The sequence below is a fragment of the Passer domesticus genome, chromosome 27 (genome assembly GCF_036417665.1).
Source record: "Passer domesticus isolate bPasDom1 chromosome 27, bPasDom1.hap1, whole genome shotgun sequence".
NCBI lineage: Eukaryota > Metazoa > Chordata > Aves > Passeriformes > Passeridae > Passer > Passer domesticus.
Genome location: NC_087500.1, coordinates 1,872,580 through 1,897,938, shown reverse-complemented (window position 1 = coordinate 1,897,938; position 25,359 = coordinate 1,872,580). Strand labels below are relative to the sequence as shown.

Below are 25,359 nucleotides of genomic sequence, written 5' to 3'. Positions count from 1 at the left end.
CTGGATCCACTGGATCTCTATTCAGTTTTTTTTCTGGATGTTTTGCAGGAATTTGAAGTGTCTCCTCCCTCCTGTTGCACAAGGTGTGCAGGGAGCCCTGAACCCTCTCTGCCCCACACCCTACACACACACACACATTTTTCCTATTAGTCATTTTCCATAGAGGAAAGAGCCTGTAGGACACAGGAGGTTATGGGATGATACTTCCAGGTTGCAAGCAGCACATTAATTTAGTAAAGAAGCACCATTGACAGAGGTTTCCCAAATCTTTCCCCACCCATGAGCTGCCCGGAGATTCCACTTCTGCATGTTCAAGGCACTTTGGAAACGCAGCATAGAAAAGTTTTATAAAAAGTTTTACTTGGAAAACAAGGAAGAACAATGACATAACTGCAGACAACAATAATAAAATTAACAAAATGCTAATGGCTATCCATTGCTTTGTCCTTGTTGATATAAAAAGTGTAACATCAGATCCAGTGTACAAATACAAAAAAATTGTGCATAATAAATGTACTATAATACTGTACATACAGCATAAACCGTTCAATGAGAATGAATTAAATATACCTATTTGTCTCCTGACTTGGAAGACAAAAGAATAAAGTTCTAAAGTCCTAGAGTCAGTGTATAAACCCTTTCTGGGGCTGAATCACGAGCCAACGGTATCCCTGAAAATCAGCAGAGTCAAATATTCCCTTAATGGAAGCCATTATTCATGGGACTGCTGGTTATGATAAACTAGGGGAAAAAAACCACAGCATATCAACTGAGTCAACGTTAAATCCAGACCGAGTTCTTCCCATCTCCTGACTTGCTACTGGCACTGCTTTTGTTTGAGCCCGCTTTGGATTTCTTCCCTCTGGAACTGCTGGGGTTGTTTTGGTTGTTGTAAGCCTGGATGGCAAGGTCCAGGCGGTCCTGAGCCACTTTGATTTCCCTCTGCAGGATCTCCAGGTCGCTGGGAATGTTGCCCTCGTTGCTGCCATACTGCTGTTCCTGAGCTATGTTGGCTTTGTTCTGCTTGTAGGCCATCCTGGCGTTGGACAGCTCCGTGCACTGCATCTGCTCCGGCTTCAGCGCGATGTTGTAGCCCGGGGGAGCCGACGGCGTGTTCCAGGTGAAGGGGTAGTTACAGGTCCCAGAGTCCACCAGCTCCTTCTTCTTGGCGTTCAGCGTGTCCCGGATGGTGCCAAAGCCCAAGTGCAGCATCTCCCAGACGTTGAGGAGCAGACACATGCAGCTCACCCCGTACATTATCAGCAGGAAAATGGTCTTTTCGGTTGGCCTGGAGATGAAACAGTCGACGTTGTGCGGGCAGGGCTTCCTGCTGCACACGAACACGGGGCTCACCTGGAAGCCATACAGGAAATACTGCCCCACCAGGAAGCCGACCTCAAACAGGGCCCTGGCCAGCAGCTGCAGGACGTAAATCCTCATGAGCCCGTCCTCGCGGATCTGCCGCCGCCCGTCGTGCTTGGCTTTGGCAGGGCTCTGCTTCTCTTTACTCTCCCGGGCGCTCTCCACCTCGATCTCCGGGTACATCATCGGGTCTTCCTCGTGGTCACCCTCAGCCTCCTCCAGGCCCCGGTGCTGCTTCCAGCGGACGGGCAAGCTCCTCCTCCTGGCCCTCCTGCTGGCCTCGCTGTGCTCCACCATCCGGGCGATCTTATGGATGGCATAGCCTAAGTAGAGCACAGAGGGAGTGGCCACGAGAATGATCTGGAAGACCCAGAACCTGACGTGCGAGAGAGGGGCGAAGGAGTCGTAGCAGACGTTCTCGCAGCCAGGCTGCTCCGTGTTGCACACAAACTTGCTTTGTTCGTCATAATAAATGGATTCTCCTCCCACAGCAATTAGGACGATCCGAAACACAATCAACACTGTCAGCCAGATTTTGCCAACAAAGGTTGAGTGGTTCTGGATCTCCTCTAACAGGCGGGTCAGAAAACTCCAACTCATGGTGGTTAAATGAGTTTATCTAAAAAACAAACAGAACCCCCAAATATTTATGAGTTTACCAGCTCGAGCCTAAATGGTTGAAACTCAACTAAGAGAGTCCAAAAACTCGACTTTTACACCCAACACCCATCTGTGTTTGTGACCACCACCTGCTATCGGGATCCAGCTGCCACAATTTCCTTGAAGATCCTACGTCTCCTCCGCAGGCTTTTGAGGAATCTGCTGTAAGAAAAAGTAGCAGTTCAACATCATTTCATTAATAAATGTGCTCCCAAAGCTACTCCCCAGCCCAAGACAGAGACACAGCTGCTCTGCATGTCACAGGTTGATAAAACACTTAGAGTGGAAGCTGAAGACTCCAAAACACAGTGGATGGGAAGACAAGCGCCCATGAGATTTTTGGGTGCTGTTGGCCACATTCCACCACTGACAAGAGGATTTATTTTAATTTGTTAAAGCCTGGGCTGGTGACCATGGTCTCAGCCACAACCCATGGGACACTGTTGTGTCCAAGGGCAGGACCAGCTGGCCTCATTCAGGAAGGGATGGCCCAGCCCACCTGTGATGCAAAGGCAGGGCAACCTGGTGGCCTGAGCAGTGTCACCCTGCAGGGCCAGCCTAAGGACAGGGCTGGGCCAAGGCATTCCTAACTGTGCTTGAACCATCCCGTGGATGGATTTGGGTCCAGCCCCTCTGGGAGGCTCAAAACCTTCCTCCCAGGTTCAGAAAATATTTCAGTGTGGATTTTGTAATGAAAACCTGGTTAGAAAGAGTCACCTGTCTAAGCTTTTAGAAGAGCTGCTCCACAGCAGAGTGGTGGGTGGGTGAGGGGAGAAGGACGGCGCTGGCAGGAGCTGAGGCCGGAACTGCCGGGCCTGGCCGCGCTCCCGAGCGGGGCTGGCACAGCGTGCCAGGGGCAGCCCTGCCAAATTCCAATGCCTGCAGAGTCCAGGTTGCCCAGAGAAGCTGTGGCTGCCCCTGGATCCCTGGAAGTGTTCAAGTGTTCAAGGTTGGACCGAGCTTGGAGCAACCTGGGGCAGCGGGAGGTGTCCCTGCCCGTGGCACTGGATGGGCTGCAAGGTCCCTTCCAACCCAAACCACTCCAGGATAAATCTGCAATCCTAACAGTAAAAATCCCAGCCTTGGAAACTCCTGTCTGGAAGCACTTTGAACAAACCCAAGCAACACTGCAGCCCCCCCTGGAGCTCCAAGGAGTGAAACAGGTAAAACACAGGAAGAACTGCTGGACACTGTTAGAGCAACAGGGGATGAGGCATCTTTAAGACTTTTGATGATGTCAAGTATCAGTTTGACACAAGCATTATTAAGAGAAATTATTACATCAGAAAAACATTTGGTGACAGATCCTGAACCCAGAATTTGTCAAATCTCCAGCACTCTGATCTTAACCTGAAGAAATTGTTATTCTTAAAATAAGAATTATAAAGTCTTATTCTTAAGAGTTCTTATTTTTAACCTGAAGAAATTCCAGGAGACTGGAGGAAAACCAGTAGTTGGAACTATTCAACTTCTTCCATGTAACTACAGAGTTGTTCATAGGCAAAATAATGAAATGTGAGGAGATGCAAGCATGCAGAATTAAAGGATATCAATGTGATCTCCCTCTGGTGGAATTCAGTGTTTCACTGAAAAGCCAAGAGCAGGGATATGGTGTGGATGGGTTGTGCAGGACATTTGATTTATCACTTTATGACAGTGGGAGAAAAAAAAAAAAGCACAGGAGAGTATTAAAAAGGCCATATTAAGTGATCAGAAGTAACAAAAGTCTTGACAAATGATTCCCATATTAGGCCCAAGATCAGTTCCATAATTACAGCAGTTCTGAAAATCCCTGGCAGCCAGGCTGATCATCCCAAGCTCAACTGGGGACTGGCTGCTGACAAAATGTGCCCATGGGACAGGAGTTTGCAGGCTGGGAACTGGAGATGAGAGTTACCAGTACAGGCAAACACGGATTGCTGGGGAGGCTGAGGCCCCTGGAACAGCCCCAGGGCCTGAAGCACATCAGGGCAGCCCAGGACCAGCAGAGCAGGGTTTGTATGGGGGGAGAGGCTCTGGGTGTCAGTTAACAGGGAAGGGAACGAGGCCCCTGAAGGATCAGGGTCTCAGGGAGAGCTGCTGACAGAGTGCAGGTGAGGGATTGAGCCTGGCTGTGTCACTGCCACCAGCAGTGGGGCTGATCTTACCTCCTTGTCAGCGAGACAGCCCTGGGCGCCTGCGGCTGCATCCTTCAGCAGTTGCTCCAGCATCAGAGAGTGGGGACAGGAGGCTCAAAACCAGCTGAGGGACAGGGAAGATGCCTAAAAGTGAGTGATTTACAAAGATCAGTTTGTTTAGGTGGGAAACATAGCAGGAAAATGAAAGTGAATCCCACCAGCAACGAGTCAGGATCGTGATGTGACATCAAAATTACAATTAGGGCAAAAATGTCCAGCCCTCACTCAGGCGGGCAGGGCACCTGCACTCAGCCCTGAAGAAGGGATGTGTTCCACAGAGAACAGCTTTTAGAGGTGCATGCAATCCTCCCAAGGCTTCCATCCAATCTCCCCTTCAACACAACCCCGCTGCCATCATTCCACAGAGCACTGGCTGAAATAACACCTTTTAACAGGCAAAGAGACCAGAGGTTCCAGTCCCACTGCAGCTCCTTTCTGCTGGCACCCCCATTTCAGAAAGGCACCCAAGAGCAGCTCTGCCACCCATGTTCTGTGTTAGTGGGATGACACAGTGCTTCAGACACCCTACACTCAGCATTTCCCACTCGGATTTGGGGTCCAGATGAGGGGCACATGAATCTGGGGGTCCTGCACGTGCCTGAGAAGGGCAATGGGCAGCAAAGGCAGGTGAACCCCACCTCTGGATCAGGAGGTTAACAAAAACCCCTCTCCCACCACACTGCTCTGCCCACCTCCACCTCATCACCCTGGGCACCGACAGGGCAGGCATGTCCCCACTGACACCTCGTGATTCATCAACTGAAAAAGAGACAAGACCCAAAGGAGTTTAAGAGGCTAATTCTTATTCACTCAAAATGTCAGGGCCACACTTTTCACTGAAAGCAAACTACTAAGTAAATTTGAAATTAATTAAACACTGTTGCCAATGTAAATTTGGAGTAACAGCAGGAACCAGCCTTTAAATTTTCATATACTGTCACATTCCTCAGGAGTTAAGGACAGGGAAGTTTGAAATGAGTGCAGATTTCAGTAAGAGAACCTTTACTTTTAGACAAGCTGCTATTTCCTATCTAAGAAATTTCTTCAAGGTACGTGCCAGCTTTTCACTGTGCATTTTCTACCTGCAGACAGGTACCAAAAACAACCTAGGAATCATTCCTGTGATTCCCAACCCAAATTCCACCAGCTGTATCAATGCACAGAGTGCCAGACCTATGCACAGACATACACTGGGGCTCCCACAGCCCTGGGATGCAGGAGGATTTACCCAACCTGTGGTCAGCAACCAGGACCTGCCAATTAGTGGGTCCTGGCTGTGCAGCTCTGAAGCTGCCCAAGAGCTGATTCTGTCTGCCAAGAAAGTGTCACTTTGTCCATTTAGTCCTAGTCCTGAGCAGAGCTGCTGGGACAAACACGGGAGGACCCAGGAGCAGGCAAAGAACTTCCTGGTCTTTAAGGAAATGTTTTGGTTCAGGCAAAATGACAGTCATTAAGTCTTGGAAAGGTTCAGCCCATCCAAATTCAATGCAGTACAAACCCAAGAACTTCCAAGTGGAATTCCGGTGGTGTCCTTCCGTTGTGTGGGATCAGCCAAGGTCAGAGGGGCCCATTGTGCCTCTCCTCCACGTGCTGCAGCACCCAGACACATCACAGTAACCTTCACCCAACGTACACCCACGCTCCTGCACTGGCTGTTTCTGGCAACATTTAACTCAATAATTTTCCAATGTTTGAAAGAAAAGTCTATGGACACTGACACGCATCTGAGAAAGGCAGAATGTCAGCAATTTCAGCTAATTTAAGTCATGCCAGAAAGTGCATTTGAGAGAGACTTTCATTTCTTGTATTTGTCATAAGTTCATTTCAGCACTTCCAGCGGAGGAGGCTCCTTGGAGCAGGCAGGATCCATGATGAAATATCAGGAGGCTTATCTCTGACAGTGGGCTGGCTCCTGAATTAAAGCCTTGCAGGCTCTGACATCCACAGAGAATGAAGAAGAATTTGGAGCAGGTACATGAGAAAAAAGAAATCAGCTTCAGGTGAAGAATTTCTGGAGTTAACACAGCTGGTGTTCACATACAGCCAGGGAATGGCACCTCAGGGGTGCCCCCTCCTCTACCCAGCCCAAGGGGGGCTGACTGTGAATTTAAACATTTTAACATTCAAATTTTCACCTCCTTTCAGATTTCTCCTCAAACAGTGATGACCTCCTGCCACCCAGGGTGGGAAGAACTGCACTGTGGAGCAGCAGTTACTGTAAAATGCTCCAAATCCAGCCCTTGGATAGGACAGCTGAGGTGTGGTAGGGACAGCAGCGGGGCAGGAGGAAACTGAAATGCTCCAGCAGTGTCCCCATTCCCCTGAGACGGAGGGCACCTGGAGGGCAGGACAGCCAGCAGCAGGTGGGTGTCAAGGCAGCCTCATTCCAGGCAGTGAAATCCCAAACACCTTTGGAACCCTCTCCTGGCCTTGTCATGGCACAGCCTGGGCTCAGCCCAGTGCAAACTGGAGCCCCTTGACTCCAACCCAGTACAAACTGGAGCCCCTTGATTCCAACCCAGCACAAACTGGAGCCCCTTGACTCCAACCCAGTACAAACTGGAGCCCCTTGGCTCAGCCCAGCACAAACTGGAGCCCCTTGGCTCCAACCCAGTGCAAACTGGAGCCCCTTGGCTCAGCCCAGTGCAAACTGGAGCCCCTTGGCTCAGCCCAGCACAAACTGGAGCCCCTTGGCTCCAACCCAGTGCAAACTGGAGCCCCTTGGCTCAGCCCAGTGCAAACTGGAGCCCCTTGGCTCCAACCCAGTGCAAACTGGAGCCCCTTGACTCCAACCCAGCACAAACTGGAGCCCCTTGACTCCAACCCAGCACAAACTAGAGCCCCTTGACTCCATCCCAGTGCAAACTGGAGCCCCTTGGCTCAGCCCAGCACAAACTGGAGCCCCTTGGCTCCAACCCAGTGCAAACTGGAGCCCCTTGGCTCAGCCCAGTGCAAACTGGAGCCCCTTGGCTCCAACCCAGTGCAAACTGGAGCCCCTTGGCTCAGCCCAGCACAAACTGGAGCCCCTTGGCTCAGCCCAGTGCAAACTGGAGCCCCTTGACTCCAACCCAGTGCAAACTGGAGCCCCTTGGCTCAGCCCAGTGCAAACTGGAGCCCCTTGGCTCAGCCCAGCACAAACTGGAGCCCCTTGGCTCCAGCCCAGCACAAACTGGAGCCCCTTGGCTCCAGCCCAGTGCAAACTGGAGCCCCTTGACTCCAACCCAGTGCAAACTGGAGCCCCTTGGCTCAGCCCAGCACAAACTGGAGCCCCTTGGCTCCAGCCCAGCACAAACTGGAGCCCCTTGGCTCCAGCCCAGTGCAAACTGGAGCCCCTTGACTCCAACCCAGTGCAAACTGGAGCCTCTTGGCTCAGCCCAGTGCAAACTGGAGCCCCTTGGCTCAGCCCAGCACAAACTGGAGCCCCTTGACTCCATCCCAGTGCAAACTGGAGCTCATTGGCTCAGCCCAGCACAAACTGGAGCCCCTTGACTCCAACCCAGCACAAACTGGAGCCCCTTGGCTCAGCCCAGCACAAACTGGAGCCCCTTGACTCAGCCCAGCACAAACTGGAGCCCCTTGGCTCAGCCCAGTGCAAACTGGAGCCCCTTGACTCCATCCCAGTGCAAACTGGAGCCCCTTGGCTCAGCCCAGCACAAACTGGAGCCCCTTGGCTCCAGCCCAGCACAAACTGGAGCCCCTTGGCTCAGCCCAGCTCAGCAGCTACACCCAAAGCACCTGAGCATGAGGGTGCAGGTTGTGCTGGTCTGGTTCTGCACCGGGCAGCCTGTGAGGATCATGGAGCTGGACTGCAGATCCACGTGGATCCCACCCAACCCAAGCTCTCCTGTGGTGTTTCTGTGGTGCCAGGACTCATTTCATGCCATTCCATCAATGACAGAAGTGGACTGGGCACAGCCTCAGCATGTCCAAGGATGGCACCAAGCTGAGGGGCACAGCTGATGTCCTGCAGGGAAGGGATGCCATTCCCAGGGATCCTGACAAGGCCCATGGCAACCTCGTGAACTTCAACAAGGCCAAAGGGAGGATCCTGGATCTGGGCTGGGGCAACCCCCAACAGCAGCACAGACTGGGGTGGGGGGATGGAGAGCAACCCTGCAGGGAAGGACCTGGGGACACTGGAGGCTGAAGAACAGGATGTGAACCAGCAAAGTCCAGAAACCCAACTGCCCCCAGGCTGCAGCCAAAGCAGTGTGGGCAGCAGCGAGGGGGGAATTCTCTGGAGCCCCAGCATGGGACAGACGTGGAGCTGTTGGTGGGAGTCCACAGAGATGCTCCAAGGGCTGGAGCACCTCAGGCTGGGACAACAGGGACATTCAGCACGGAGAAGGGGAGCCCATCCTGTGACCTTCCAGTACAAATGGAGCTTGTAAGAAAAACGGGGACATTTCATCAACACCTGTAGTGACAGGACAAGGGACAATGCTTTTAAACTGTGAGTGGGCATGGTTAGATGGGACATTGGAGATATTCTACCATGAGGGAGGGCAGGCCCTGGCACAGGGTGCCCAGAGCAGCTGGGGCTGCCCCTGGATCCCTGGAAATGTCCAAAGCCAGGCTGGATGGAGCTTGGTCTAGTGGAAGGTGCCCCTGCCCCTTTGATGGGAGGGAGTGGCGGAGGGTCCCCAGATTTTTGTATTTCACCAGCACCTCCTCAGACAAGGCTTCTCTGAAGGCTTTGTAGCCTCAAGGCAGTTGTTAAGGAGAATGAATATATCTACAGAAGACTTTCTTCCTCCCTAAATTATGTCTTCCCAGGTCATGCTAATGAAATTTGATTAATTTATTAATGATTTATTTGTTTTGTTTTGTTTTTAAGCAGTTTAAAAAGACATGTGCTGAGCAGGGAAAAAAAAAGAAGTAATGCATGGCAATTCTGTTGTTAATCAAAAGAGGTTTCATGCTGCATGAAAGTGAAATTGGGCCCACAGGCTAATTAAAATAGTATTTGAATTAGGATGAATGAATAATTAGTATTATTCATTCAGATCTCATTTACATTGAAAAGTAAGAAATTACATGATTTACAAGTACTTTTGAAGCAGAGGAGTTCTTCTTTTTTTTTTTTTTAACCTGGAAAATGAGTAAGACTTTACTGCTCAAGGAAGCAGAGAGCCATGGCCAGACCCAGCACTGGAATGGGGCCAACACATCCTGAACCCTGGTGAGCGTTGTGCTCACCTGCATTCCCTGAGCAGCAATTCCAGTGTCCACTGTCCTGAGTGACACAAGAGCAAGGATGTGGGGATACCCCTGGGATAAGAGAACTCACAGCTATCACCCTTCTATCCTCTGTGAAGGAATTGCTTCAATCACCACCAATTTTACTCCTATTTTCAGTAATAAAGATGAAAAGGAATAAGAAGAGTGCACTGAATTTTTATTTTTAATCTTATAGAATATTTGTGAAGGCAAAGGCTGGGACTTTTTTGGAGAGCACACAGTGCTCTTTCAAGTAAATCCTCTGTCATCTGGCAGGGCTCACGTGGCAACAGCACAGAATGGTTTGGAGAAAGCCACAATGTCAATGTCAATTTGGAAACCATTTCTGAATGGTGCCTTCCAATCCCAGGCATGCTAACAAGGCTCTGCTGATTCCCAGACCAATCCCCCGAGTCTAAAAAACCCCACGCTGAATTATGAGACCACAGATCCTGTGTGGGATATAAATAGAACAGGAAAATATGGGTAAGAGGTAGAGATATAATAAGACTCTTGCGCTGTCAAAAAAATAAAGATGTCAAGTACGTATCTTTTTGAAAATCAACATATACCCACCCGAGCATTCAGCTTACAGATAAACTGGAATTTGCAGCTAAGACATGAACCTCCGGTCGCCTCGGCGTGCCCTCTAGGTACTGCTAACATGGGAAGCCAAGTGACAATTTTAGCAACACTCCCCCGCAGTGACAAAATTCAAATGAAATCACGACGTGTTTTGTGCTGGCCCAAACCAGCTTTTGCTGCACCTACAGCAAGCGTGCTGCTGCGGGAGGCAGCGTGTGCAGGGCAGGCACCCGGAACGCGCGGGCACAACGGGCACAGGCCGGGCTGAGCCCGACTGCAGCTCATCCGAGAGCAGGAGCCTGCAGTGCCAACAGGCTCCACGGGAAAGGGACGCCGGGCTGTACAGGCTCTGTCACCTCGTGAGATTTTTGGAGGCCCGTTGTGGGGTCTGTGTCAGGCTGAATCCCTTCACACGCGCTCAGCAAGCAGCGTCCCTTCCGAAGGGTGGGAATGAGGTGTTCCAGCTCAGAGACGGGGAGAATGAGCTCCCAGTTTGGCACTGCTTGGAGCCTAACACCAGCCTGAGGCTGCTCCTCACACCCAGCCTGCACATCCAGGTATCAGGAGGCAGAAGGAGCCCCAGGTGATGGCAGCACTGTGGTGATGTGAAATGTGATCAAGGAGGAAAGAAGTGGTCAGAGACCTGTGCTGCCTCAGCCTGCACTGAAACCCCGGCTCCCCGGGCAGCCTGGGCCACACCAACACCAAACCCTGGGGATCAGCACAGACAGCACTGCAGCCTGCAGCAGGAACAAACCCCCTCCTCCACAACCTGCCGCCAGATGAGGAATAGTCAAGGAAGGGCTACTGGAGCTCAGAACCAACCCAGTGTTTACTCCACAGCGCTCCCCCTCTCCCCTCTCCTGCAGCCTCACACATCTCACAGCTCTTCTCCTCCACAGTTTAACCCCACTGAGCCCAGATGGTTTGAGTAGCTCCTGCAGGAACTGGGCTCCTGCAGCACTGGCAGGTCCAGCAGCACCCACCAGGCTGGGGGTGCTCAGCCTGGAGAAAAGGAGACTCAGGGGTGATCTCAGCAGTCTCTACAGCTCCTGAAAGGTGCCTGTGCTCAGGTGGGGTTGGTCCCTTTCACCAGGAACTGACAGAACCAGAGGACACAGCCTTCAACTGCATCAAGGAAATACAAATTGGATATTAGGAAAAAGTTTTTTACAGAAAGAGTGATACAGTTCTGGAATGGCTGCCCAGAGGGGTGCTGGAGTCACCATCCCTGGGTGTGAATAACAAAGCCTGGATTGGCACTGGGGGCCAGGGTTGAGTTGAGCTGTTCAGGCTGGGTTGGACTCGATGACCTTGAAGGTCTCTTCCAACCTGGTGATTCTGTGAATTCCATGAATTCTGTGAAATCAGTAAACCACAGGGAAGCTTTCCCCGTGTAATTCAGCTGAATGCTGAAAACAAAGAATTACAGGGTAGGTAAAAGACAATTTTAACTTTTTTGAAATAATTTGAATCTGAAGTTCAAGCCATACTGGAGAAAACACCCAACACTGCTGTTCTGAAATCATGACCAAGTGTTTAACCAAATCCTGAGCTCTTGGACTGCCAGCCCAGGCTGTCTGCAAACAACAGGGCTGGGGACCCTTAAAATCCAAAGATCTAGAGGGCATCCTTGCGAAATGCTGTTCCTAGCAGCTGAAGTGACCATCAGACTGAGTGAGGGTGGCCTCAGGTGCACAGAACACTCCGGAGTGTGAGCTGGCAATTCCCATTCTCCCACGCCACAGGGATCCTGCAGCTTTTCCATGGTCACACACAGTCAGCACTCATCTCCCAAACACCAGAGCTCTTCCCAGGAGCAGCTCTGGGACCAGGCAAAAACATCTCATGAGACACCACTGCTCCTCAGCCTGGGCTACTAAACCCTGGCTCAGACACACAATGTGCTACTTCTTGACAAAACACGAGACCAAACACCCCTACACTGACTGCTCTGAGGCTCTGACAGCCCCTTTGTAAGTGACAGAGCTTTATTTCAGTCACTTCTGAAGGTTCCCTTGTACCAAATGCATCCCTTTCAGAAATGTGCAGTGTTCTGATAAGTGGTAGTTTAAACCACCATATTTTACATCCCAAAGCAGGGTCAGCCAGAGCAGGTTGGAAGGCCCATGTCCAGCCAGGTTTTAAATAACTCCACCACAAGCTCTCTGGGCAGTCTAATCCTATCAAACACCTCCAGAGACAGAAGCATTGAAAAGTCAGATTGGGCAGTCTGATCCTACACCAGTCTGACCACACTCACAGTAAAAAAAAAGCTTTTCTTATGTTTAAGTGGAATTTTCTGTGGATCAGTTTTACATCACCATTCCCTGGGCACCAGGAAGAACAGTTTGGGCAACAGCAACAGAAGTAAAGCAATTTAGCAATTCTTCCTGTAAGAATTAACATAATGGAGAGGGGACAATTTGCAGGGACTTGAGCCACATAAGCAAGTGAAACTGTGACCTGAGATCCCTCCCCCTGCCAGTGCAGGACAACTGCACACAGTGCTACTGGTACTGGCATGATATAACAATACATTATTAAAATATTAAAAATAATGTACTGCTGCCTATCAGGAACCGTGTTCCCAGCAGTTATTTTAACAAATATGGCAAATGGAAGGGTAAAGATAGAAAAATTGCAGTGAGGAGAATGACAAATACAGGTCCTGAGTGGCCAACAGCAATTCAAGAGAGAGTGTGATGGATCAGGGCTGGCATTCCTGCACACACCTGCCAACAAATCCCAGGGCTTCAGCCCCTTTCAGGACATGCTCTCCAGCCTGGGAACAGCAGAGGGAAAGAAAGAAAGGGCAGGAGAGGGTCCTGCTGCAAACTCTGCCTGGAAACAGCAGAGGGGAAGGGAGGAAGGGAGGAAGGGAGGGAGGAAGGGAGGAAGGGAGGAAGGAAGGAAGGAAGGAAGGAAGGAAGGAAGGAAGGAAGGAAGGAAGGAAGGAAGGAAGGAAGGAAGGAAGGAAGGAAGGAAGGAAGGAAGGAAGGAAGGAAGGAAGGAAGGAAGGAAGGAAGGAAGGAAGGAAGGAAGGAAGGAAGGAAGGAAGGAAGGAAGGAAGGAAGGAAGGAAGGAAGGAAGGAAGGAAGGAAGGAAGGAAGGAAGGAAGGAAGGAAGGAAGGAGCAGGAGAGGGTCCTGCTGCAAACTCTGCCTGTGCAGGCAGGCCAGCACCAGCACTGTCACTCAGGGCTGCACCTGGGGACACTCAGGGGTGAGCAGAACCTGGACAATGCAAACCCACCTGTGGCACCCAGGGAATGGCAGCACCTGGGCCCACCCAAGACCTCAGACCATGACCCCAAGCCCCGCAGCAAGGCAAGGAGGAACAATCCTGTTTCCCCAGACAGACCCCCAAGGATCCAAAGGGAAGAAGGCACAGAACACAGAGCACCTCTGGGTGCTGCATCCCTGGCAAGCACAGAGGGACAGGCTCTGCTGGGGAGCAGGAGCCCAGGACAGGCTGCAGCACCCATGTGCTTACCTGGATCCCTCCAGCTCTCTGGCAGCGAGCTCTGGGGAAGGCCATCCTCACTCCCATACTGTTCCAGTCAGGCATCAGAGACCTCCCTGCCTTGATGTGATGAGAGACTCAAATAACCACAACACCCCTTTAACTACTCCCGATTCCACTGCAGCCAACAGCTCCACAGCATTTCCCCACCGGGCTCCTCCTCTGCTCAGAGGGATGAGTGTCAAAAGAAAATGACACACTGGAGGCAGCTGACCCAAATATCACTCTCACGGCCATTTCAGGAAAGGAGAGAGAAGCCAAAAGAGAGCAATTCTGTCGGCTCCTGTACATCAAAATCAAAGGCTCTCACTTGGCTGAGCGGGAGGCAATCAATGGGGATGAACACCTAATGCTCCCTCCACCATCTTATGACAGTCAAGAGAAACCACAACAGTGTTTGCTTCATAGATAAGCCTCAAAAACTACCATGAACAGCTTGTAAATGAAACAGATACCACGCAGCCCGACGCAGTCTGCCACAACCTCCCCAGTCACCCATCCTGCAACATGGCAGCTGCTTCTCTGTGACCTACATTCAAAAAAAAAAAGTTTTATTCCCCAGCTCTGTCTGGTCTAGTGGGAGCCACCGCCTCAGCCTGCAACTCCACCAAATCCACATCACGTTTTCTACAACAGCAGCTCTGCAAAGAGGGAAGGATGTTCAGAGGCAGAGGAGGACACTGCAAACCAAAGCCTCACCACTGAAAACCCTCCCCACCGTGCTGGGGCTTTCAGGGCACCCAGCACTTGGAACAGCTCTGCCAAACTGGGCCTGGATTGCTCCCACTGGGACACAGAGGAGCAGAGAGCCTTGCAGCCCCTTGTGACTTCACCAAACCCTGCATGTCCCCGGGTGGAGAGCACCAAGCTGAGCAGGACAGCAGCCAGCTGTGCCAAATGGCACAACAATCCATGAGGATGGCCTTGGGACAGCCAGCCAAGGACAGCACCTTGCCAGAGAACAGGTCCACAACAAGCCAGCTCCTCACTCACTGTACTGCTGCTTCAACTTCTCCCAGGTTGCTGCAAAACCACAGAAACAGCTGAAGAGTTTTGTTTCAATAAAGTTGGCTTTACACACAGTTTATTCTGAGACAGGGAGCAGAGTAAGGCAGCAGATTGCCATACTGGCATTAAAATGTTACTCCAGCTTGAGTTCAACAGGAGTCTTAACAGCTTTATTTTGCCAAAGATAAAATTTAGAATATAAATATGCATAGATTCACTAAGTGAGTTATTTGTTGAAAATAAATTCCCTGTAATGAAATAAGAAACATAAAATTGTCCATTTCTGAAAGACTTGCATACTTTGAGACTCCCTTGGGAAGAGACCTGAAGCACTGATGAACTCCCTGTGCTCCATCACTCCAGCTGGGAAACACACACACACCAACTGGGGCTTTTCCCCCTGAGAACAGCTGGAAATAACTCCTGTTTTATGAAAGGAGGCCAGAAGCCCTTTTCCCAGTGACAGGCACTCTGCACCAAGCACACAGTGGCAGACGGGTCAGTTTTTCCACCTGACTGCTTTCCCTGGCCAAGGATTTAATCTGACTTATTATCGACACAGATTGGGACAATGAGCAGCAAACCGAAGGCAGATCAGCCTCCCCAGTGCTTGAGTCAGGCGTGAGACCTGAAAGGGGAGCACCGAGGGGACCAGGGGATGGTGTGTACTGAGATGTGGGGCTGCAGGAGGCAGGAAAACCCACTGAGACACTGCAGCCACAGCTACGGTCAGGGCCAAGCTTCCCTCAGCTTCTCATTTCCAAGCTTCCAAGATTTTAGGAGGCTGGTGACATGTTGTTAATCCCGGAGTGAACTTCATGCTCCAACCAGGAGCCAGCAGATCACCTCTGTTTGGCATGACCAAGGGCTGGGCCACTTCCTAACACAGAGCCCAGCAAGCCTGCTTGCAAAAACATTCTTAAAACAAAGGGTAATTGAGCATCTGCTGTGTCACAGCTCGGTCACTCTCACAAAGGGGAATAAGCTGCAGATAAGATCGCTCCTGATAAGGAGTCATTAAGACAATCGCACCCACTCTGCCAAACACAATCACAGACTGGTTTGGGTTAGGAGGGACTTCAAAGCCCATCTTGTTCTTCCCCTGCCATGGGCAGGGACACTTCCACTGTCCCAAGCTGCTCCAAGCTCCGTCCAACCTGGCCTTGGACACTTCCAGGGATCCAGAGACAGTCTCAGCTTCTCTGGGCAACTTGTGCCAGGGCCTCACCACTCTCATGGTAAAATATTTCATTTTAATGCCCCATCTAACCCTGTCCTCTCTCAGTTTAAAGTGTTGTCCCTTGTCCTGTCACTACAGGAGACAGCAGAAAGTCCCTGTTTTTCTTCTAAGTCCCTTTATAAGCTGAAAGGCCTCAATAAAGTCTCCTCAGAGCCTTCTCTTCTCCAGATGAACACCCCCAGCTCTCCAGCCCATCTCCAGAGCTGTTCCAGCCCTCAGGCACTCCCACTTCAGATTCCCACCTGCACCTTGACACAGTCTCCCTGCAGAGCCACCATCAGGAACAGGCTCAGCTTTACTGTCACTAAAAGAGATGACAAACCCATCCAGGAAAAACGATGTGACTCCTTGACACACAATTCACGGCACCAGGAACAGTTCCAGGCTCTTTGCCAGCCCTTTCCCCTGGGACTCACTGGGAAACTGGTTCCCACTGCAGGGACTGGAGGGGAGGTCACAGAGCAAAGAGCCAAACTGAGGAGTCACAGTAGGAAGGGCTGGATGGAGCCACCAAGGGGTTAATGGAGAATGGAGATGGGCCCTGGCCTGGGCACAGCCATTCCTAAAATTGTCTTGGGACAGGGAAGCAACTGCCTTGTCAACTCTGCAAGACAGGGGTTGTGAAGAAAATCCTGGCAAAGTGTAGTTCTCCAAACCCAACATTTACACAGGAATAATGCCACAGAGCAGAATCAGTGGGCATTGATTTTCTGTATAAATACAATAAACCAGGGGAAAAGTCAGCGTGGTTTCTGGAAAGGCACCTCCAGCCCCACAGAGGACTCCAGATCGTCTGGGTTTTAACCTCTGAGAGTCTCTCTCATCTGAGGCTTCCTGCAGGGACCCCAAAAGGCCACTGGAAAAGGGACTGTCCCTGTATGGAGACAGCTGGGTGGGAGGCAAGGCAGTAGGAGTAAACAATCATTTCCTGCAAGGCAGGGAAGTCAGAGCAAGGGTCACAGGAGAGGCTGGCTGTGCCAGACTAGGACACTGTCTGGATGTGACCCAGCATCCTGAAGGAAATATTCAAGGGGGGTGGAGAAGCAACCATGAAGAGCAGCACAAGGACCATATGAGTCCATGCAACCTGGAAATAAAATGGCAGATGGAATTCCACATGGATAAAGTGATGCATACATTGAATAAAAATAATAAATCTCAATTTCACCTAAAAATAGATATGCCCTGAGATGGCCTCAGCGAGCAGGAGGTCTTGGGGCTGTGAGGCTGCTCTGTGAATGCTCTGGCACAGCTCAGCACAGCCCAAAACAGTGCTTCACCCGTGTCAGAGGACAAGCACACCCAGCACATGCTGCCGTGCCACCATGTGCCTGTGACGTGCACCCATGGCATGTGGCTCTGGTCACTCTGCTGTGTCCCCCTGAGTGCCCATGGCTCACCCATGGTGTGGCTCTGGTCACCCTGGCCAGCTCCTGTCATGGGAAGAGAGGAGAACAGAAGGAGGTGGGAGAAGAGATATGGATATGGAGTAGCTGGTGAGGGAAGGACAGTGGAAAAAAAAGCAAGAAGGCTCAGGGGGGAAACAGGCAGGGAGCTGTGACACCTGGAGCAGCCTGGAGAAGGAAAACCTCTCAAAAATTGAAAGCTGGAGCAGTGTCTCAGGGAAGGGTAAGTGTCGGCACAAAGCAGTGCATGTTGAGAGAGTCCAGAGCTTCTCCCCTGCTCTGCTGCAGCCCCACATGGGACAGGTCAGGAACAGGACTCTGGAGCAGGCGAGATTCCATCTGATCCATGTGGCTGCTCCAAAGGAGCCAGGAGCGAGTGGCTCCAGGGGCTGGGGGAAAAGCCCCTCCATGAACCAGCTGAAAGAGAGGCACCAGCAGACACCAGAGGGAACAGAGCTGGCACAGGGGCTGTTAATCACTGCTCAGTTCCAGCCTCCTGGAACTCTGCACGTGCCAGACGACCCCGGGCAATGGAACACCTGAAGGGCAGCCATGATTTATTCCTGTCCACGGCTCTCCAGCACAGCCCTCCAGGGAATGGGATTCCGCAGACGCCCGGATCGATAGGCTTTGGTCACAGATTGCAAAGAGAGCAAGAGCAGGCGAGGAATACAAACCAAGCTGGGGACAGCACTGAGGAGGAGGCTCCAAGTCAGCTCCAGAAGGAGCAAAGACTTCACACGAACCATGGAATAAAGATAATTTCCATATGGCTCTGTGGAAGATCGCCATGTGCTTCCTCCCAAACACTTCAATTTTATTTTGCTTTATAATATCTCAGGAATCACAGTTTCCACCATGAAAATTCTTCTCATTTCAAAATAGTTTAACTCCATATCTGAGCACCAGCTGAGTAACTCCTGCAAATGAATCTGCTGCAAGTAAAATTCAGTCATTTCTCAACTACTTCAATGTTTACCCTGAGAATCAGGAGATTTTTAGATTTTTAGGAGGACATGCTGCATGCAGAGCAGCACAGCTGAAAGACACATTAGGAACTTTAACTATTTTAATTTTATGCTATTAAAAATGCACTGCCACCAAGGCCAGCCCCATGTGCACAACCTACACCCACCCCCTTGCCTGCCTACAGACACATCTCTAACCTCAGGACTACGCAGTGCTGGGTGTCATCCTTGTCCCTGCATCCACAGCACTGCCAGGCTTCCAGGAGTTAACAAGGAGTCAAAACTCCCCCTCTAGGGAACATGGGCACACACAAGACATACAATCACCCTTCCAGGCTCTTGACTATTTTAAGCATGAGAGAGATACAGAACTTCACAGGCAATGGCTTGTTCCGACTGTGGCAGGGCTGCACCACTCACGCCAGGATGTCACCGCGGGCAGGAGCTCCATCCCCTGCTGCCACCAGCATCATCCCTCATCCTGCAGGAGCTGCATTCCCCAGGCACACCACAGACAGACCCTTGTTCAGACCCAGAAGTCATTTTTCTACATTCCTTCATCAGAAAAGCAAAGTGCACAGAACCATCCCCAAGACATGACACTTCTGGGGAAGACTTTGGGGATGTTCAAAGGAGAGGGAATGCTGTGCACAGCCAACTACAAGGCAAACCCTGCAGCCCAGGACAGCAGATTAATGGCTGAGCAGGACACCAGAGCAGGGACTCAATGGAAAACAATCCAATGCAGTTGTCAGCCTCCTCCAGTGCCACCGACTGCGCATTCGACATTGGGACTGGAAAGGACACGAGGCACAATCTGCTGGTCATCCATATGGATGCTCCCTCCCTCCCTCCTTCAGCCCTCCTCAGTATCTCAATCGAGGTCAGGCACGCACACTCAGACTTGTTTTCTGACAAATTTGTAACTAAAAAGCTGGAACTAATAACTGCAAGAGCCCAAAGCTGGTTTCATGGACTTGTTTAGGCAAAAAAGCTGGCTGACTCCACCAATTTCCATCTAGGCAAGGTAAGAGAGAGAAATCCTTCACTCCCGTGTAAAAATGTAAATCCCAGCTCATGAGTCATTTAAACACATGCCTAATGCAAAGCTGGAAACAAATCCCGCTAACAATCCGGGCTGCTCGCTTATTTACAGCTAGGCATGGCTTAAGTACCTGGATGATCTGGAAATACCCCGGAGCCCCCTGAAAAGAGCCTAAACCAGGCTGGTCTGGGAATTAATCACAGCGGTATGAGCAGAACTGCTAATATGAACCGGGGGAGGACTGTGTGTGTGTGTGTGCTGAAGCATCTGTTCAAGTTTAGGCATATAAAACATTTTTCAGCCCAATGACTCCAGAGGGAAATGCTTCATACATCAGCTCATCTGACTCAATTTTTCCATCACATTTCCTTTTATACAGTTTTGTCCATAAATACACTATTTGTTTTTTTCCAAATATAGATTTTTTTATTTATAGCCAGAAAACCTTGTAACTTGTGTTATTGCTTAAAACCCTGGGTTCTGCTTTGAAATGGAATCACATTCTTCCTTGAAACAGAATCACAGAGGAATTACTGGTCAGTAGTGAGGTATGAAACCAAGTCCTCTATATTTGCAGAAGGAAAAGGGATTTGTTTTTGCCATTCTCAGTATTTCCTTCACCAGGAATCACCAGTAAGATCACAACTGCCCAGCCACACGCCGAGTACGTCAATTATCCCACATCACATGCAGGAACTTTCACCTGAAATCTTCATTTTATGACAAATGAAGTCAAGTTTTTTAAAATCCCAACCAGATCTTCCAGGCAGTCCTGAATTTGGGAAGAACTGTGTGTCACTACCCATGCAGCAATAACAATTCATATTTATGGTATGAGGAGGTCAGAAAAGGAAATGCTAACATTGCCCTTTCCCCTCCAAGGAGCATTTTGGAGATAAATTCCTTTTTGTAGCTTTTAATGGAAAGCAACGAGCCTCCCAAAACCAGGACCAAGAATGGGCAGTGAATGGGAAATCTGGTGATATTGGCATTTTAAAAACACGGGTTTTTTCAAGAGCGGAATTTACGTACTGAGCAACACTGAACACAGCAAGCCAAATGTGATTGAATACAATTCGACCATTATTAACCCTAATTTGAGTCAATAAAAAACACAGCCTGTTATTCCATGGCACAAGCACGGGACGGTGGAATTGCACTCCTGCTGCTCAGGGGAAGTGCCGAGACCAGCTGCAAACACTGATAAATGCCAGGGGCTCCTGCAATAAAACCTTCACTCCTTCCAAAGCAGGCACACAGGGAGGGGCTGGCAGAGGGGTCCAGGGGCCATCTGTAACTCAGGGAGTCTCCCTCCTGGCTGGGCAGGGACGTGCTTCCCTCCCCAGGTCAGCAGGGACAAGGTAGAGCCACCATAAAAACCGGGGAATTGTAATGGAATTTTTTTAATGGCAATAATTTGCCTCCTATTAAGCAGATTAAAAATACACAAATCGAGCACAAGTCGACTCTGTGGAGTGGCAGCACAGAACATAAAGTCTGTGGAGCAGGGTGGGAGCAAAGCATCACCTTCCCCCTAATGAGGCAGCAGTGCCCATCCCCCGGGAGGGACAACAAAGGGGTCCATTATCCAGCAGGGTTTCACTCCAAGTGTTTCATGATCACCACCCCGGTCTGAGCTCCTGCTGGGCTTCAGGGAATCCTGTCCCAGCAGGAAGGGTGAGGCACAAAAGAGGTACCTTGTGATTTCCACCTTTAAACGAGGTGCTGAAAATTGAAGTGGTGTAAGGAAAGAACCCCCAGATCAGCCCCCTCTCCCCAGCTCCGCGCTGGTGGTGAGGCTGCAGCCTGACTTCTGAGAATCACAGACTACCCTGAACTGGAAAAGACCCACAAAAACCATCCAAGTCCAACTCCTGATTCCATCACTTTACTCAACCAGCAGCCCCTTGCAGGTGCCAATGACCACAAAACACCAAAATTCACCCCAGTGAGCAGAGTCTGCCTGGGCTCACACACTCTGTGGGGCTCCTGCAGCTCTCCATGGAAAGCTCACCATTCCATGAGGTCTGCTCACTCCATGGAAAGCTCATCATTCCATGAGGACTGCTCACTCCATGGAAAGCTCACCATTCCATGAGGACTGCTCACTCCATGGAAAGCTCACCATTCCATGAGGACTGCTCACTCCATGGAAAGCTCATCATTCCATGAGGACTGCTCACTCCATGGAAAGCTCACCATTCCATGAGGACTGCTCACTCCATGGAAAGCTCATCATTCCATGAGGACTGCTCACTCCATGGAAAGCTCACCATTCCATGAGGTCTGCTCACTCCCCAGCATCACAGCTGTCAGGAACAAAGCATCAGCAGCACCACCAAGCCCTGGTGGCTCTGGATTCTCCAGCTCCCCAGAGAAGCACCAAGGCACTGGATTTTCAGTGACCCAATCCATAACACACCCAAGGAAGGCACCTTCTGGATGATCCAGCTCCAAACTCGGTGTTCCTAAGCTGCTCTGCTGATCCTAAGTGGCTGGATCACTCCTAGGGACAACCTCAGGCACTGGATCTCATCCTTTTCTCGGTAAAAGTGGTGGATGAGGAAAGTTTGGGGATTTTTTTGACTCACAGAAGTTGCTGGCAGTCAGCAAATTACTAAATCAACAAATTTAGGTGTTAAAATTCATCACAAACTCTCCATCAGTGATTAGATTTCACAGCTTATAAGAAACTGATTCTTGTAAACTCTAGAACTACCCAAACCCAAAAAAGACTTTTTAATATAAAGTTTCACCTTAGCAGTATAATTTCCACACCAATTTCCTTTAGAACCACTGAATTATTTAGAAGAACTGTGCCTATAATTAAAATTCTCCAGGGTGTACCAGAATATTTGCTAAATTCTCAAAATTTACCTCAATTTCCCCAGCATCTGAGTTTTAACTTTCCCCCTACCAAGGGCTGGGACCCCTAGAATTCCTCACATTCCCAACCCTCTTGGGGCTCCCCTCTGCCTTGTTCAAAGCAAGCACTGTGCCCTCAGTCCTTGACCCAAATTTTCCAGTTATTTACCAGTATTTGCATCACTTGCACATTATCTGTGATGAGCTGGGTGTTTGCTTTGAAGTGAGGGGCAAAAAAAGATCCTTAATGAAAGGCTGAGGATGGTACACATCCAGAAAAGAGAATTTCATGACAATTATTGTCTGGAATCCTGCATTCAGACTCGTGAGTTGTTTTAAAAAACCCAAAAATTGTAGTATTGTTCTATAAATTAAGAAAACACTTAGATTTGTAAATGGAAACGTTTTCATTAGCAATAACTCAATAGTCTCCTCCATCAATTGAAGGACAAAGTTACAAACTCTAGTCTAAAAGGACCAAAGGCAGTCACACCTTTTGGTAAGGAACAGCCTGTCAACAAAACATTTTTAATAACTTTTCATCACTCCAACTGATCTAAACCTTGATAAACACATTTCAAAAAAGACAAGGGGTGCTGGGTGACAAAACACATTTCAAAAAAGACAAGAGGTGCTGGGTGACAAACTCCAAGGAGCAGCTGTGCTTCCAGCACAGTCCAAAAAACAGAGACACTCCTGTAAAACAAGTTCCATGCAATGCAAAACCTCCAAAGGGACCTGTCACCGTGCTCCTGCTGGCATTTCAGTTTGGAAATGTCAGACAAGTTCCTGATTCTGCAGAAATACCCTGCAAAAGGGCTCTTCTCAGCAGAGAAAGGCTCCGAGACCCCCGCTCAGCCCAGCCCCAGCCCCTCAGCTCTTACCTGGCTGCCTCGGTGCCCGCAGCCATGCCCAGAGCCGCGGGGACAGCCAGCCCTGCACTGCCGCAGCCGGTGTCACCGAGGGCCAGCCCCTCGCTGGAGCTCTGGGCGCGTTGGCCAGGCAGCAGCAGAGTGTGTGACAGCTCAGCCCACCCCCAGAGAGCCACCAGTGACCACAGAGCTGCGTCCCTGCTGCTCCCCAGTCAATGCAGGCGCTGCTGGAACTGCGGGATTTCCCTCCGAGTCAAACGGTACAGCAAGCTCAAATTCCCTCCTAGAACCCCTTACCCATCCTGCTTTCCAGCGCCGAGCTGACCTGCTCCCTCAGGAAAGCACAAGCACAACTTTGGAACAGACTCGGAAAGTACCAAAAATACAGAGAAAGGCACCTTGCGTTTTCCTAAACACGAGCCTTGACAGAAAACAGCATTTTCCCTTAAATGACCTGAAGAACGGAGGGTTTGGTAACTGCACTGACAGCTGGTTCATTGAACATCCCCAGGACACAGATTTCTAACAGGAAGGGACAGTTTGGGGTTTTTCTTAACCAATTATCCTTGACTTAGAGCAGGCAGGAGACATGGAAATAATAACAATCAACGGTCTGTCAGATGGAAAGGTTTTGTTCTCCCTCTCATTTCCAAATACCAATCAAACACCCAGTGAAAAATCAGAACCTGGTGGTACCAACTGTTGCTCCAGAATCCATATGGTACATCCATGCCCTAATTAATCCCTGTGAACTATCTCCTATTTGTAATTAATTTGACGGTGGAACAAAATCAGCACTTCACTGGGAAGCAAGGTCACACTGACCAGAAAGTGTCAGGACTAATTCCTACCAACAGAAATGAGAATTGCCTTTAAAAGGCCAGTAAAAATAGCTGCACAAATGTCATTCCCGTGAAATTTTATGACGCTGGGTGAAAGTTAGGCCCCACGGAGGCCAAAACTCTCATCTGACACAAGAGCAGGATTCTTCTCATGGTGCTCTAGCACAGAGTCACGGAATGTCCTCGGTGAGAAGGGACACGCAAGGTCACCAAGCCAAACTGGTGGCCCTACACAGGACACCCCCAACAACCCCCCCAGTGTCTGAGAGCTTTGCCCAAACACTCCTGGAGCGGGAGAAGGACTTCCTCAAGCAATGCCAAACCACACGGCTGCGGGCAGGGCTGGCTCCGGCTGCCAGCAGCGCTGTGAGGGCTCATCCAGGCAAGGAATCCTGAGCAGGAGCTGCTGCTTCCAGGAGCTGACACTGGGGATCACCGGGGCCCGTCCTGCCCGGAGCCCGGAGGGGGACGGGGGTGACACCAGAGGGGAGGTGGGCATAGGGTGACACAGGAGGAGGGGAGGTGGGCACGGAGGTGACACCAGAGGGAAGGTGGGCTCGGGGTGACACAGGAGGAGAGGTGGGAACAGGCTGACACAGGAGGAGAGGTGGGAACAGGCTGACACAGGTAGTGGGGAGGTGGGCTCGGGGTGACACAGGAGGGAAGGTGGGCTCGGGGTGACACAGCAGGAGAGATGGGCTCGGGGGTGGCACGGGACAGAAGGTGGGCTCGGGGTGACATGGGAGGACAGGTGGGCACAGGGGTGACACCGGAGGAGAGGTGGGCTCGGGGGTGACACAGGAGGGGAGGTGGGCTCAGGGTGACACGGGAGGGAAGGTGGCCAAGGGGTGACACGGGAGGGAAGGTGGCCAAGGGGTGACACAGAGGGGGAGGTGGGCTCAGGGTGACACGGGAGGGAAGGTAGCCAAGGGGTGACACTGGAGGGGAGGTGGGCTCGGGTGACACGGGAGGAAGGTGGCCAAGGGTGACACAGGTGGCGTCTCCCGGTGCGACCGCTCCGTTCCCGCGCTCGGCAGCACGGGCAGCGCTCCGTTCATCACCGAGGGCTCGACACGTGCAGCCGCGGGCGGGCACCGGCGCTCCGGCCGGGAAAGCCCTTCGGGCATCGCTTCGCTCGGGATAAACACCCGGAGAGGCCCGTCCCGGAGCGCGGAAGGCAGCGGGGCAGGGGAGGACGCGGGGACCGGGGGGTGACACCGGCCCCTCGCGGCGGCACCGGCGGCGGAGCGCGCCCGGCTGATCCCGGCGCCTCCGGCTGCCCCCGGAGCGCCCGGCTCGGTCCCTCCGCGCTGCCGCCTCCCTCAGCCCCGTCCCCTCGGGGCCCGCCGCTGCACTCGGGCTCTCGCCTGCCGGTGCCCCCGGAACGGCCGCTCGGTCCCCTCAGCCCCCCGCCGTCTCCCGTGGCTCCGGCCCCTCGGGTGGCGCCGCTCGGTGCCCTCGGGCCCCCGCCCGGCCCGGCCCGGCCCCGCCGCGCCCTCAGCCCCCACTCACCGGGTCCGGCCCGTGGCGGCGCCGGGGCCCCTCGGCCGCCGAGCCCGGGCGGGGGGCGCGGGGCGCATGCGCG

General features: G+C 51.3%; 1 protein-coding gene across 5 annotated transcripts; it reads right to left on the bottom strand.

Moving 5' to 3' along the window:
* Nucleotides 1–337: 337 nt before the first annotated feature.
* On the bottom strand, nt 338–25,359 carry GJC1 (gap junction protein gamma 1). 5 transcript variants are annotated; one of them, XM_064399885.1, is made up of 4 exons: nt 25,287–25,359; nt 4,170–4,283; nt 2,112–2,184; nt 338–1,981 (listed from the first exon to the last, which is right to left on the bottom strand). In XM_064399885.1, the coding sequence occupies exon 4, from the start codon at nt 1,960–1,962 to the stop codon at nt 781–783; it is 1,182 nt and encodes a 393-aa protein (XP_064255955.1). In that variant the 5' UTR covers nt 1,963–1,981; nt 2,112–2,184; nt 4,170–4,283; nt 25,287–25,359; the 3' UTR covers nt 338–780. The 5 variants fall into 5 exon arrangements, with proteins under 5 accessions (XP_064255955.1, XP_064255959.1, XP_064255958.1 ...); XM_064399889.1 differs by having other exon boundaries at nt 2,112–2,181; XM_064399888.1 differs by lacking the exon at nt 25,287–25,359 and adding an exon at nt 23,230–23,806.

What these genes read in the sequence shown, in the direction of transcription:
- GJC1 (XM_064399885.1), bottom strand. Translation starts at nt 1,962, where the DNA reads ATGAGTTGGAGTTTTCTGACCCGCCTGTTAGAGGAGATCCAGAACCAC.